At 40.8% G+C, this 14,177-nt stretch overlaps 1 protein-coding gene across 6 annotated transcripts in view; it reads right to left on the reverse strand.

The window, feature by feature from the left end:
* The window catches only part of GPM6B (glycoprotein M6B), a 109,286-nt gene that overhangs the window by 27,015 nt on the left and 68,094 nt on the right, over positions 1 to 14,177 (reverse strand). Inside the window, exon 1 of one of the 6 annotated variants that reach the window (XM_061459945.1) lies at positions 5,137 to 5,415. The exons of 2 other annotated variants lie outside the window; for them this stretch is intronic. In XM_061459945.1, the coding sequence (XP_061315929.1) occupies positions 5,137 to 5,197 (61 nt within the window). In that variant the 5' untranslated portion in view covers positions 5,198 to 5,415. Of the gene's footprint in view, positions 1 to 5,136; positions 5,418 to 14,177 lie in introns of those variants that run through there. 3 more of the 6 variants (XM_061459948.1, XM_061459947.1, XM_061459950.1) reach the window with 3 other exon arrangements.

Here is a 14,177-nt window from a genome sequence, read left to right on the forward strand (position 1 = left end):
GTATGTATGAGTTAGAAGTTTAACTCTGTACCTCAATAGTTAAGAAAGGAAATAGCTTTAAATGACTTCTTTACCTTCTGCTTTCTGAGGAACTAACAACACTGACTGCATTCCCGGGTCTAGGTTACAACATTCTCCATGCACAGCCAAGCTCACGCACCTCAAGCCCTGCTGTCAGCACCAGGTTGTACTCAACCCTGCACAGTCGCAGTAGCTATAGAACTGACAATGTTTTCATGTCACACCATGCAGGCACAATGATGGCGACCGTGGTGTTCAATATTCATTGGTATGAGTCATCTTGCACGCCTGTAATAAAACTCCCAGCGCTCAACATCCTCACGCTTGCTGCCTTTAGCATATGGTTTTAGAGCAAACAGTTATGACATTCATCTGTTGCAGCTGACGAAGCAGTCCGTAGGAGCAAAGAGAGGGCTGTCATTTGGTCATTTATGATCTGCCAACCTGGTGATGAATAGTGCATTAGGAGCAAGGGTGGTCAGAAAACGGGGAAGGGTCAGAGTAACCAAAGGGGACTCCCTTAACCCCTCTTTGCTTCCCCTTTTTGCTCCCACTGAAGAGTCCATTATGCACATGCAGTGCCATCTGGGCTCCCCTCCCAATTACTGTATCCTGTGACACATATGTCTGGGTTTTCTGCTTTCATGAGGTCGTCCAGACCAGTATGAGTACATCCTCTGAGTATTTTTCAACCCTCTCCTATTTAGGAACCAAATCCTATTCATTAAAACCTAAATCACTAAGCCTACCAAATTATTATCCCCAGAATATTGTGTGTCCCAGATTCTCTCTGGGCTGGACCTCTCTTCCTACAATCATACTCTTCAGGGACTTAAGGCAGTTAAGTGTTTTCAGGGAATCTGAAACACCAATAAGCTGTATAAAATGGGCAAAAATACGCAGCACACAAATCTTTACACAGCTTGACAGCTCTGATACCGTGTGAGCCTAACATTAAATGGGTATGCTTGAAAATTTTGATTATATACCAAATAATATAACATATCTAAAAAGAGACATTTTTTTCAATTTGCTGTCATGCAAAGTACATCTACCTGTAGCACATTAATATGTCATAAGCTCACTGCATAAAACATTTCACTAAAAGTTAATAAACTGCACATTAACTCATCCCTTTCTCACATCACACTTCAGCAGCTTCATTTACGCGTCCACACAGTTGTGCTTAACTATTTTATTTCTATTTTTGACTGGCATATACTTGTCTACTTAGGGTTTAAGAGTAGAAAGATCACTTCATATATGATGAAAATAATAAAGCTCACAGCCATTCCTGAGCACGACATCTTTCATGGAGAGCAAATTAGTAGAGAAGAGCCAATTAAAAGGAACCTTTGGTACAGCTGCTCTGGCTGGTTTTCATTATTCCCCAGCACAGCATATACAATTCAAACATCATATGTGCTCATACACGGAATCTATATCCTAGTGTAACAGCTTTCTTCTGTCCTCCCATGCGTACCTGGTGAATGCACTATGGTCATCCACAGTTGAGGTGGGGGTTTGTTTGTTTGTATTTGATTTATTTACTTTTTTTTTATTTTGAAACCTGGTAGAATTTCTCATAGTTAAATGTAAAGGGAAACTTCTTGTCTCCATTAATGTGTATCAGGATCTATATCGTTCACTGCTGATGCAAAACGGCATTTCGTTTTTCTTATATATTCCACCTCAGTAAATCTGCCTGCCCAGACCTCACATTTTGATTTAATTTAATGCCTGCAAGACAAACCCTGTCATTTGTAATAATTTGCAAACCTTCATCTTTAAAATGTATCCAATCTGTCCTGCAGCCCTGTAAAGTATCTGTTATTATTTTGCTTCAGCTTGCTCATGGTGTTCTCTTCTGATAAGGGCTGCTGATACACAGTATATAAAGCTGACTTCTTTCTTATCTCCATCAACATGGGTGTTGCTCCGTTTCCAATTAAAAAACTGGGGCAGCTGCCACTCATCTGGGTGCGGAGAAACAAATGTCTGATAAACACTGAATCCATCCACTGAATCAGGCAGGATATTCATGATAATAATTATTAAAATACAAACCTGGAATTCATATAAAATTTTGCAAACTTTAAAATTCTAAATAAGATTAATCATTTTCATTTATCGTTCAGTAATTATTCATAAAGCACATTAGCATGTGTAAATTGTCTCAGCTAGACTGCAATCTGAAATAACTGGCCATCCACATTTGCCACAGGGATGGGAAATGCAAACCAGTACCTATGAGAGACCACCATTCAGATCTGACTGTATTATGGTGCTTGAACCGAAAATAGATCTCGCTGCTCATGCCAAGTGCTTGGGCAGTTATCGCTCTCCAGAGCTCTCCTGAGTACGGGGAGCCGTGTGTACAGACAGCATGTAGTCCCAACCCAACTTCCTTCAAGTGTGTATTCTATACAAACACAGCACATCACTGAGGAGGTCCTTTCATTAAAAAATCCAACCCGGAAAAGTGTAATTTATTTTTTTTTTTTTTACGGGGAAAAACCTCTTAGATTAAAAGTACATTTTGCTATTAGCTAAATGCAAATACTTTCCCCAGACCTTGGCAGCGGACAGTATACTGTCTGTGAACCTGAATACCCAAAGTGGAATGCTCAGGACCTCTTGCTCAATATTAGCAACAGTGACATCCCCCAAACTCCTTCAGATGTTCGGTTATCTCCTTGGACAATTCATTTCTGGAAGGAAGAGTTAAAAGACTTTGTGATAGCACTTCAATTGCTTCAGGCTGTGGTGGCTGCCTTGCAATCACTGGATCTAGGGCATCACATAAAGCATGGCCATTACACCAAGTCCTGGTAGGACCTTAGAGGGAGAAGCAAATGTTGCAAGCCTAGCAAGCATGTAAGGCACAAAAAGCAAGGGATCCAGTCCAGACAACAAATGGAATCATTTTTTAAGGTGTCATCTTCTATTTCATACTCCCAAAATGAAGCAGCAGCATTTTCCTGGAAGTTTATTCACACAGAGAAAAAGCTCATTTTTCTCCATGAGAACTGTTCATGGAGAAACATGAGAAAAGGGAAAAGAACCCTCTTGAAAAATCCTGCCATTTCAGAAGTACCTTAAACCTGCTGAGCCCATCTGAAAACCCAACTGGGCTCAACAGCCTTAGCATTCTGTAAAATCTGCCGTGTGCCCCCCAAATCAAATATTTCTCCTACATCACTGCTCCATGGCAGTAACACTGCAGGGAGACCTGGGCTAGTTATTTTGCTATTGAGACTAGGAGTGGGACTGTTTGAGCTTTCTGCATTTTAGTTCACTGTGAAACATATTGGGAATTTAAGCGAATAGGAAAAAAAGAGCATAATGTGAGAGACCATGTGTTACTTTGAGAAATTAGGGAACTGGCAAGAACAAAGCCTTGAAGTGTTACATACACATACCTATGTAACAGATCCAAAGTATAAAATTATCACAGAAAAACTAGGAAATGGTGGTAAAATTAAGATAGGAAGTTCCTCTACTTGCATCATATGAAGGCAACAGATCAAGCACCCTGACTTGGTAACAGATTTACTGCTCTACATGTTGTGCTTTCATCCTTGCCAAAACAAAAGGGAAACCATAAATTCATCATAAACACACTCAGCAACAGATTTCGTTTTGCACAGCTGCTGATGCATACGGACAACTTTCTTTGGTGTTTATTGTACATGAATTCTATCAGTTTAAAGGCAACTCATCAATCAGAAGCAAAAAATGCTGTAATTTTTGAAGACTGATCTACGAGTTCAAAGTGGTTTTAGAGTCAATGTATTTAGGACATTTTGTACATTAATTACTCAACATCTACAGTGAGGTGGGTTATTGTCCACATACAATAATGGCTTTCAGAGTTTAATCTCTTTATCAGTGGACCTCCTTTTGTGAAATCCCTAACGGATTATGTAGTACTATGTATAATCACTTGACAAATTTCATTTACTTGAAACTGAAGCTAGGTTTGAATCATACAAAGTGTGTAGGAGGAATCAGATTCGAAGTAGGAAAACAGAATCTGGTACTGGGCAGTACAGGGATTTGTCATTATGTTCGTATCTGAACTGTTTAACAATAAATGAAACAATTCCACTTGGCAAAATGTATTAGTCGTGTAGCAGCTGCTTATGCCTCTGAGACACTTAGATTGCTTATAAATGACACAACAGATTCAAAAGTATACAACAACTCATGTAAAAAGGCAGTAGAAATTTCAGTAATTTTGTTGCTGCTGCATCATTTTGCAAAACACCATCGCTATAATTCATACACAGTCTGCCACACTGAAGAGGGACATTCACTTGTCATAAATTATATGATGCAGAAACAAAACATCTTTCGGTAGCTGAATTTACCCTCTGAAGTTCAGCACTCCAGACCAAATAAATCACCTGTAAGGAAGGCTGGGATGGATGAAGCACCTCTCCCTTCTGCGCTTCCATCTCTCTACCGCAGAACCACTACCATGGAATTGTTCTCTCCATTAAGCAACAATTCCTGGTGATTAACAGATCCTGAAATCTAATGTTGTGAAACTCACTGCATTATTCCCCATTACCATACCATGAGCAGATCTCTACAATAGCAAAATTTGCCGGACGACACCACAGAAAAGGAATTTAAAAATAAAAGTAGCATTTTCATCAAGCTAGCTCCACAAACATTATGAGATATTACGACATATATGTTATTATAACCTAGGTCTCCCACACTGCATTGCAAAGCCTTGCTACATGGCCAGTCTTCATGAAGACACCAGATTATGGCTCTGAAAACAATATGCAAACACACAGGCACATGCTATCTCTGTAAACCAAATTTACCAAAATCTATCAAAGATGCAGCAATAACAAGAATTCTTTTGCAAACATCATTTTGGGTAGGGTTAGGACAGATTCAGAGCAAATACAGACACAGACAGAAAGATTGCTCTCTATTAATTTGCTGTCAAGCCATGCAGGAAAGGACAGCTGAAAGCCCGAAGATGCAGTAATGACTGTTTAAGAGCTATTTGAAAAAGTGACAGAACTGGCCTAAACCTCTTTAAGCCCCCTGAATGAAAAGATTTAAACAGGCTATTGTTAGACCCCTGGGTACCTTTTTTCTCTTGGCTTTGTTCTGCATTTTCCTCTGCTGCAGTTTCCATGGCTGGCTTCATACCATCCACCAAAAATGCCGCCCCCCCCTCCCCCCCCAGCAAGCACTTTTTCTCTTCGCCTCCTTTCTCACTCCCTTCCGTCTCCTATTTACAGCGGCAGTGTTTGAATGGCTCTGTTCTCCCCTACAGTAGATTACAGTCCTTTCCAAAACGCCAGAAAAGTCTTGTCAGCTTCAATTTCGCTCCGCTGACTGGTCCACGAGGAGCACTGCCAGCAAGCGCTCAGCCATACGTCACCGCGGTCCCCAGCTATAAAATAGCCATCCTGCGCCTGACCGTGCCTCCACTTGCCGCGTCCTGGGGACCAGCATCACCAGCTCGTGCCCCCTTCCCCTTGCCCTCCGCTCTTCCCCTTTTTCCCTGTCTCCCAACGAATGTTAATCAATTCTCTGGGCGGTGAATGGATCAGTGACATCGGGAGGGGAGAGGCAGACGAGAAAGAAAGGAGCCCCCTGGCCGCCATGGGGTGAGCCCCCCAGCTGCCGTCTCTAAGGGGAGTGCACGCCAGCACACAATCACAAGGCTCCCTTTCCCATGGGACCTTGTTATTATGCTTTGCATTTTGATTTATTCCACATGCCCTCTGCTCTTTCAAGGAGCAGGGGGCGATGGGTCTGCTCTCTCTGTTTGCTTTCTTTGCTGACTAAGTTCCGCTCACCCACGGCAAAAGGCTGTGAGAGAAGCGTAAGAGCTAAAGTGGGTATGTATATGTATACATATAAAATACATGGAAAATTTACATTCTTTCTCTGACCAGCAAGCGCGATGGAAAAAAAGGCACAAGTAGAAAGAAAGCAAGCTCAAGTGACTTAAAATGCATGTGCAATACTTTAAAGGAAAAAATGTTTAAGAAGACACAGCTTGGGTTTTAAAAGGATGTCTGTCATTAGAGACCTAAGACTCACCTAGAAGTGAGTGCAGAGCTGTTGTTAAGGACATGTTTGATTGCTCCTCCAAATCTAGACAGGCTGCAACATGATCTAACAAGGTGTACTAACCCGGCTCTGGCAGCAACAAAGCCAGGACACATCTATGCTGCACTGTGTGAGGTGAATTTAGGTGTGCCTAGCCTGCTCTGAGCAGAGGAAACACAAAGCAAGGCAACACCATGCAGGGCTTCCTTCCAAACCCCAAGATAATATATTTAATGCCGTACTGAGGCTAATTAATCTTGTCTATCATTTTGCTTCTCAGTGGCTTCACAGCATGCCACACTGACAGAGCAGACATGCCCAAAGGGACCCCTTTTTGTGTGTAGTATGATGGAGTAGCCATGGAGCAATGGCCTTTGCAGTCTGGCAGGCTTTACTGGTCCAGCCACCACAGCTGATCCTGCAGGCTGCAAAGACGCCTAGCAGATTCAGCAAATGCTGGGGATGTTAAAACCTACACGCTGCATGTTCCATTTAACAGATTCAACCAGGAGAGTGGGAAGAGGGAAGCAGTCCAAAGATTTGTAGCTGCAATTCAGCCTCTTCTGGCTGAAGTCACTACACCCACAATTTTGCTGTGCATTTTTATTTCTATAGACTCCTAGTGAAAAGCACAAAACAACCCTCAGACCCAACCTTTAGAGAAAGTTCTCTTGCAAGAAATCAGTGCACAAATCATCATCTCTTAACCACTGTGCACAAATCATCATCTCTTAACCACTGTCACCACAGTTGTTATTTTTCTTTGGGCATTACTGCTCAAACACATGCTTCAGCTCAGCTGCCAAGAGGTCTTGGATTTACCCTAAGGTTTCATAACACACCATCAAAACTTGATGTCAAGCATTTGCCTAAAAAGCCTTCCTGGAGTCCAGGAAAAGTCTGCAGTTGAAGCTCCCACCTCAACAGACCTTTTTGTAAGCAGGATGAAGTTAGTATGTGCAGAAGACAGGAAGCAATCTCAGGAACTAACAGGAAACAATGGGTTGGGTTCCTCAGGGTAATCAAATCATCAACCCCAGCAGAGATCTCAAACCAGGTGCAAGTCATATGTCTCCTGTCTCCTTCCCCAGTGCCCACCCAGTACTCCATATACACATTGAAGTCCCTGCCAGCAAAACCATGTACTGCAAACATACTCTTTCAAGAAAGCAGCTGAAAGGTGAAATCGTAGTTGATGTGTTTGCTGTATGCTTTTAACCATTACTAAAAGTTGTTCAAATCCCGCAGTCAAGAAAGGGAAGATGACTTCTTTACATTAGGGGTAATGATATACAAACAAAATGTTATACAAAGAGTGGGTTTTGTTCTCTATTTAACATTATTAAAATTGAAAAACCATACCAAACACACCCTACTCGCTAAAAGTAATGTAAATTTTAGTCATTGGTCAAAACAGTCGATTGCCTTCAATATTAAAATTCCCTTCTTGGAATTTCTCATTGCTCATTCTGTACTTCTGCTTGCTACTGTCACAGTCTGGACCTCAATTTCTTAACAACTTTTGCTTACTTTGGAAGGTCTAAAAGTTTGAAAGATAACGCCCTCCACAAACAAGCAAAGAAGAAATCAATGCACAATAACACAATCAACTTCACAAAAGCTTGAACTGAAGACTTCAAAGCCATCAATCCCAACTATTCCAAAGCATTAATTCTACCTACTAAATCATCCGCTAAAAGCTTCAAGTGATGCATGAGTGTAAAGTTCCGCCCTCCCTCCCTTCTTACTACTTTCCAGATTGCTGTTATGTATGATGTGTTTTAAGCACTTAGCATTTTAAGTAATTTCTTAATCTTTCAACCTCTCTACTGTCATTGATAAACACATCAGATAAAACAAACTGTATGTTATTTTCTTCAGTGCCAACACGGGTGCTGATCTTGAGCTTTGAGCATTAATCTCAGCCAGAAAGCTGTCTCAACCAATGTTGCCTCCCTTAATCAGATACATCCTTTTCATAATATGTGATGAGACTGGGAGACATCAAGTCTAAGCCTATGATAAAATGACAAAAGACAAAGCCATAAAGGCAGAAAATACAAAAAACTTCTTTAAAGACTGATATTCAGCAAAAACCTGCTGTACAGACCAGGGTGATTTAGATAACCAGCAATTAGGGAAGGCAGCTGGTTACATTTCAGGAATTCAGCCCAGCATTTGATTTGCAGACCAAAATGAAATGAGCAGAGGGCCTGAGCAATAAGGGCTTCTGCTGCTAAAGCACAGCTCTGATCTGACAGCCAAACCTCAAGATGAACAGCAGCAGAGCAAAGTATTTGAAAGCACTGCAGACCAAGTCACATTCACTGCAAAACAGTTTTTTTATAAAAGGTTTTAATTTATTTTATCTAGGTTTTAAAAAGCATTAAATCATTTTGTTCAGTCAAGAAAAACGGCACAATTGCACAAGTTTAAAAAGTTATTAAAAAAACAGTTCTGTTCATGTGCCAATTTCTTTTGAACATCTATCTTTAATGTCACTGAATCTAGTTTACATTCCTGGAGGCTGAGAAGTTCTATCATGAGCTACTGCAAATTCTTCACAAGCTTTCAGGAGATGAATACACACTTGCCATTCCTACAAAGGCTTCAGAGAGCTGTAATAAAGACTGTTTCACATACTTCAAGAGCAATTTAAGATTAGCCTATGAGATCTGAAACTCAGAAGCTAAAATACAGGACTGTCCCTCAAACAAGATTGACATGTATTCCAAATAACTAATCTTAAAGACAACTTGTAGAATGCTCATTTTTTTTTTAAGGACATATGCAAAAATATTCAAGAGAAAGCACAAATCCACATGCAGTAACTTGGTGTGTCTCTCAACACACCAATTGCTGATGTTCAGACCAGCTTTAGACCAGTTACCTAAGACTTGAGTATAAAGCCCAATCTCTATGCTTACTCAAAGGCAGGCAAATTTTCCATGTGGATAAAATCAAAGCATGGCAACAAGCTTTTAGTGGCGCAACAGTCATATACCTGGCAAGGACTTAAAAAAACCCAGATTTGGGGCTTATTCTTTCAGACATAGTAAGTTACTGTGAAAATGAAAACCGAATTAATGAACAAGTAACGGAAAAAAATCTGCAGTTTTACCAGAGTATAAAATATAGACTACTGAAAAACATGAGTCTACAATGCACTTAGGGATCTCAATCTTGGATTTCTGTAGAAAGGGCAAAACTAAAGGCTTAAGCATTAAGTAGTTATCTTTACAAACACAGAAAATCACTGAATTAACTGATGCAGGTAAGTCCAGGAGGGTAAGCAGACCTTAAGATTGTGAAGGTGCCAGTCCTGTGACCCTCTTAATAAAGCCCCTCAAAGAAGGCAGTAAGTGCTGCCAAGCTAAATGCCTGTTGGCAAGCAGGCAGGCAAAGTAGATGTCATTCATTTGTTGGGTTTCATGTGTTTGTCTGGCCAGCCTGCTAGTTTCCAGCTGGACACTGCTTCAGTTAACTGCAGTCACAGTAAGTGGTGAGAATCAAAGGCAATAAACAGCCTAAATCCAGAACATACACGGATGCCTGAGCTTTATTTGGAACATAAAGGGTGTCTGTGGGAGGAAGGGGGCAAAAAACCATTAAAGAGTGAATATATGGTTCTGTACAGCTTTTCTAGTAGATAAATCTGATCAAGTTCTAGTCTCAAAGATGACTCAAATGGCAGAGATGTGAAAGCAACCAAAGGAGAAAGCCTGAAGAGCTATACTGAAAGTAAAAATAAAAGCAAAAGTTGATGATGTCCCTAAGCAGCTGGGAAGTCCATTTCTGCTCATGAAAGGCAGTCAGTAGCATGAAAGTAATTAAAAAAAAAGCTAGATATTATTTCTTTATAATAACTAATGGCTTAGTAAGGTTTACCTTACTAAGAAGTAAGAAAGGTATAAGAAAGTTGTATTTAAAAAACATAGCTGGGGAAACTGATAGAACAGGATGCCAAAGACTGCTGAGGAAAAGCAATAAAAATGAAAACAAAACAGGCTATTTGAAACTGAGATGGAAGCAGCATCGCCTCCTGCACTCATCTCCTGCAAGGCTGCCTGGAGAAGCATCATGGTCTTGGCAAGACATAAAGAAATATGCTGACAAACTGGAGCCCATTTATACTACAGCTGAAAGAGCACGGAAATATAGGAAACAAAAAGCAAAGACCTCCTAGCATCTCTCCCAGCAGAAGCTTTCATTCAGTAAACAACATTCAGAGTACCAGTCCTGATGGTCATCTTCAGCTTCTACTGCAGCTCAACCATTTTATGGCAATATGTATCGTTTCCTACAAGTGTAATGCCTGGCAAGTTTCAAATGCTTTAAATTTAAAATTAGGCAGCAAAACAAGGCTTTGAGTTAACCAATCTTATATACATTTTCTGTTCTGCAGTGGCAATTTCCTCACATTTCATGATTAATATATGAAGCCCTCCAACAGTGCTTCAAACACTCCTGCATCATTGTAAAGGCTAGGTTTTGCTAGGAGTTTGGGATGCATAAACACTTTTTTTTTTTTTCTCTGTCACCTTCACAACAGAGGGGAGATTCCCAGATGTTATGCCTCTGCCTCAAATCACACATTCGGAAGCAGCAGAAATGCTGCAGAGCAGCAGGAAAACAATAGGCTCAGGTCTTTTGTCTTTGTTCCCTTAATTTTGCACCCCAAAGACAATCCAACCTACTTAGCTTTTGCTATGAACCCTCTTCTCCAATACTGTTTCCAAAGCCTACTGCCATCTCAGAAGACTAGCAAGAGTTTCTAAATGCTTGGACATACTCAATTAGCATCCTAGATATCTATGTCACACTTGCTAGCACTTAAGTACAAGTGCCTCTTGTACTTGTAGAAGAGCTATTTCTGCCAGAGTTTTAGAAGGCAGCAAAGGTATCATTATAATATATTCCTGCTAATACAGCTGCTTAGTCTCAAAACACACAAGAGTCTGAGGCAGAATTACTACTGGGAGGCTACCTGTTGATTCTTCTTTCCTCTTTCTATCTATAAATAAATCTAAACTTCACTGGGTTCAGCCTTGACACAAACTTATTCTTTTGCTCCACAAAGTCAGATTTAACCAGACAATCCAGTGTTAACTTTATATCCAGTTCTGATTTTCAAAATTGCCCTCCCACTCTTTGCATAGACTTCAGCATCCCACCTACAATCTCTCATCTATTCAGTGCTCGTTTTGTTCTTCATTCTTGGCCTCAGTCCAGTCTTTTCACAAAGCATGGAAAAATGCTGGGAGATATAAAGAAGTACAAAACTCTGCATCTCCCCAGAAAGAAACCAGGGGCATTCATTATGAAAAAGTACCCCACACTGGAGAGGCATGGGGAAAGACAGGAATGAAGACTCCTCCTGAATTTCATGAGGGATTCCATGAATAAATCGTAGATACGGATGTACGTGTGTACAGAAAACATGTACGTATCTGTAAGCATATGTAAAAGAAGAAAGCATATGCATGATTATATACATATTTTTATTGAGCAGGAAACCTTACCAACATCATTGGAACCACAACAAGGAATGCCAAATAATTTATATAGTCATGCAGTAGGTAATCAAGTTGATAGAGAATACATGGCAAAGCACCATTCAAGTGCTACAGCCTCCTCCAGCTCAGGATTTCAGGGCAAGTCACTCAGTGTCAGACTGGAGTTTGAGGCAGAGCTACACCACACAGCAAGAGCACCATTTCTTAGGCACCATTACCCACTCACCTCAGTATCCCAGGTTGAAAGGCTGGCCCTACCAACACTAGGCTCAGCTATACGTTGCTCCAAGACCCACTCATGGATTATTGGGCAGTTGTGTGTTGATGTTTTGAAAAACCCATGTAATGTGGCAGTCAAAATGTCGATGTCAAAGAAAGCATCAAAATAATGACTGGTACAAGGTACTGAAATCCATTGTTTACAGTTTCAGCACCTTGTAAGTCACCATTACTGCAGCTGTTTCTCTGATACTGAAAATTCCCATTCTAGTGTAATCGAACTACACGTTGGGAAAGATCCTGGACTGGTTCTGACATGCAGCCATGGACTGCCTGTTGAATTGCAAATATAGGTTCTGTTCACACACAAGGCACTAGTCAGGAAATTCTCTGTTAAGACACTAACGAAAGAGTCCCCAGTTAATCACCGTATGCTTTGCAAGAGCAGATACCCTCATTAGGAACAGGGCAGGACATTAACAAGTTCCACTTTGAGGGTGTCCAATTAACTCATCAACTAAATATGTGCCAGGCAATTCCGACTGGGCTAGCTTTTCCAATCCCCTCTTTCTAGCTGCATCAATTGGGATCCCAGTCATGTATAAAGTAGCGGTTCTTTCTGTACTATGCCTTTCAGAATGCCACTGGTGGACAACAACCATGGCCGCTGAAGTGTTTAACAGGCCTTTCACTTGCAGCCATAAAAAGTTAAGTGTGCATTTAGGGAGTTCAGCACAATTAAACAAACCCCACCCTCTACCTTATAAACAGGGGATAATTTAACCTGCCAACCACCAGCATGGTTGGAGCTCCGTCTGGATCATGTCACGCCTCAATTTTTGCCAAACCTCAGCAGTGGGTGATCCTGCATACAAAGTGAGCTCCGAGACAAAAGTGCTGTCGGGTGAGTTAAGGACAAAGTAGCAGCTTTCAACCTGGATTCCCAGATAGGCTGTCAAGTAAAATCCTTTGCCAGGGCAGGATTATTCCCTACAGTATACATTTCCAATACTTTGTCTCACCTGATTTTAAGCATTGCAAGCTGAAAGCATTTCAGTTGTTTTATGGGAGAAGCCATCCTGCAGCCTGGCAGGTTTTGAGGCCCAGCACAAAGGAAGGCTTGCACAATGGCCAGGCCCCAATCACAGTTGGGGCAGAAAGATCAAGATCTTGGCCTCTGAAATGGCCTCCAGTCCCTCCACCTGAAAACCACAGACTCTTTATTGAGCAATCCCTCCTTGACTGTGCCTAGGTTACATCCTCATTTCCCTGTTTCTTTCCAAAGATGACATTCACTTGTTTTAAACAGCTGAAAGGCATCATTTCTGCACTATATAATGAGTCAGAATGAAATTCATTTAGCATCTACTCTCCTTCATCTGTTCCTTGTATCATTCCCATCCTGTTTTTTATCTCTCAGGGTTTCGGCACATTTGCAACCATCTCTCTTGCACTCAGAGATTTCCAAGTGTAGCCAACTAAGCATTATCATGATGCGTTTGTTCTGGAGATCCTCCTACTCATTCCTGAAAATGGCACTGGGTATTTTTGCTTTCAGTAGTAATATAGACACACCTTGCTTATCTATTACCACTATCGATTCCTGAAGTACCATCATCTGCTCCATTTGGAGAGGAAAAGAAAGCAGCTAAGAAACCATGGAAAGAAAGAAGGAATGGACATATTGAAAAACAAACACATAAAAATCCCACAACCCCCTAAACTCTAAACCAATGGAGAAAAGCAAAAGGTAGAAACAAAGGCCAAGCCTTTGGCTAAGGTTATTTCTTTGGTCCATAGGAGAAATTGTGTCTCCAAATCAAAAAACTGCACTATGTCAATTGTGCACTCACCATTCTAGAGGTGACCCAAGTCATGTTGCTCAATGTGGGATAGAGTTCCTTTAATTGCAAAACAGTCTTGCCCATAGGTTGCAGAAGAAAGATCACAGCTTCTCATACCAAGCCTAAATCAACAGTCGTGATTTGGCTGCTCACAAGTTTCTACTACAGGGAAGAAACTGAAGACCAACCACAGCTTTTAAAGTATTTCTAAGCACTTAATTCCAGCTATGGTCCTCAGAAATATTTAAACCGATTGTGTGTTTGAGTGCAGCACATACTCTATTGCAGAAAGAACATCACCAGATTGCAAATGCAATCAAAACCCATTTTCTTAGTTTAATTTGCCATTAGTACACTGCAGGTTTATAATGACAAACAGACAACTACAACTAAATTCTCATTGCCATTTCAAACTGTTTCCAAGTAAATATCATAGCAACATTATCAGAACCTGAAGTTCATTTAATCCCAAATTCTTTCTGTTGAA

The sequence above is a fragment of the Pezoporus flaviventris genome, unplaced genomic scaffold (assembly GCF_033815535.1).
Source record: "Pezoporus flaviventris isolate CSIRO_AGI_PZ_B2104156 unplaced genomic scaffold, CSIRO_AGI_Pfla_v1 ptg000030l, whole genome shotgun sequence".
In the NCBI taxonomy this organism is placed as follows: domain Eukaryota; kingdom Metazoa; phylum Chordata; class Aves; order Psittaciformes; family Psittacidae; genus Pezoporus; species Pezoporus flaviventris.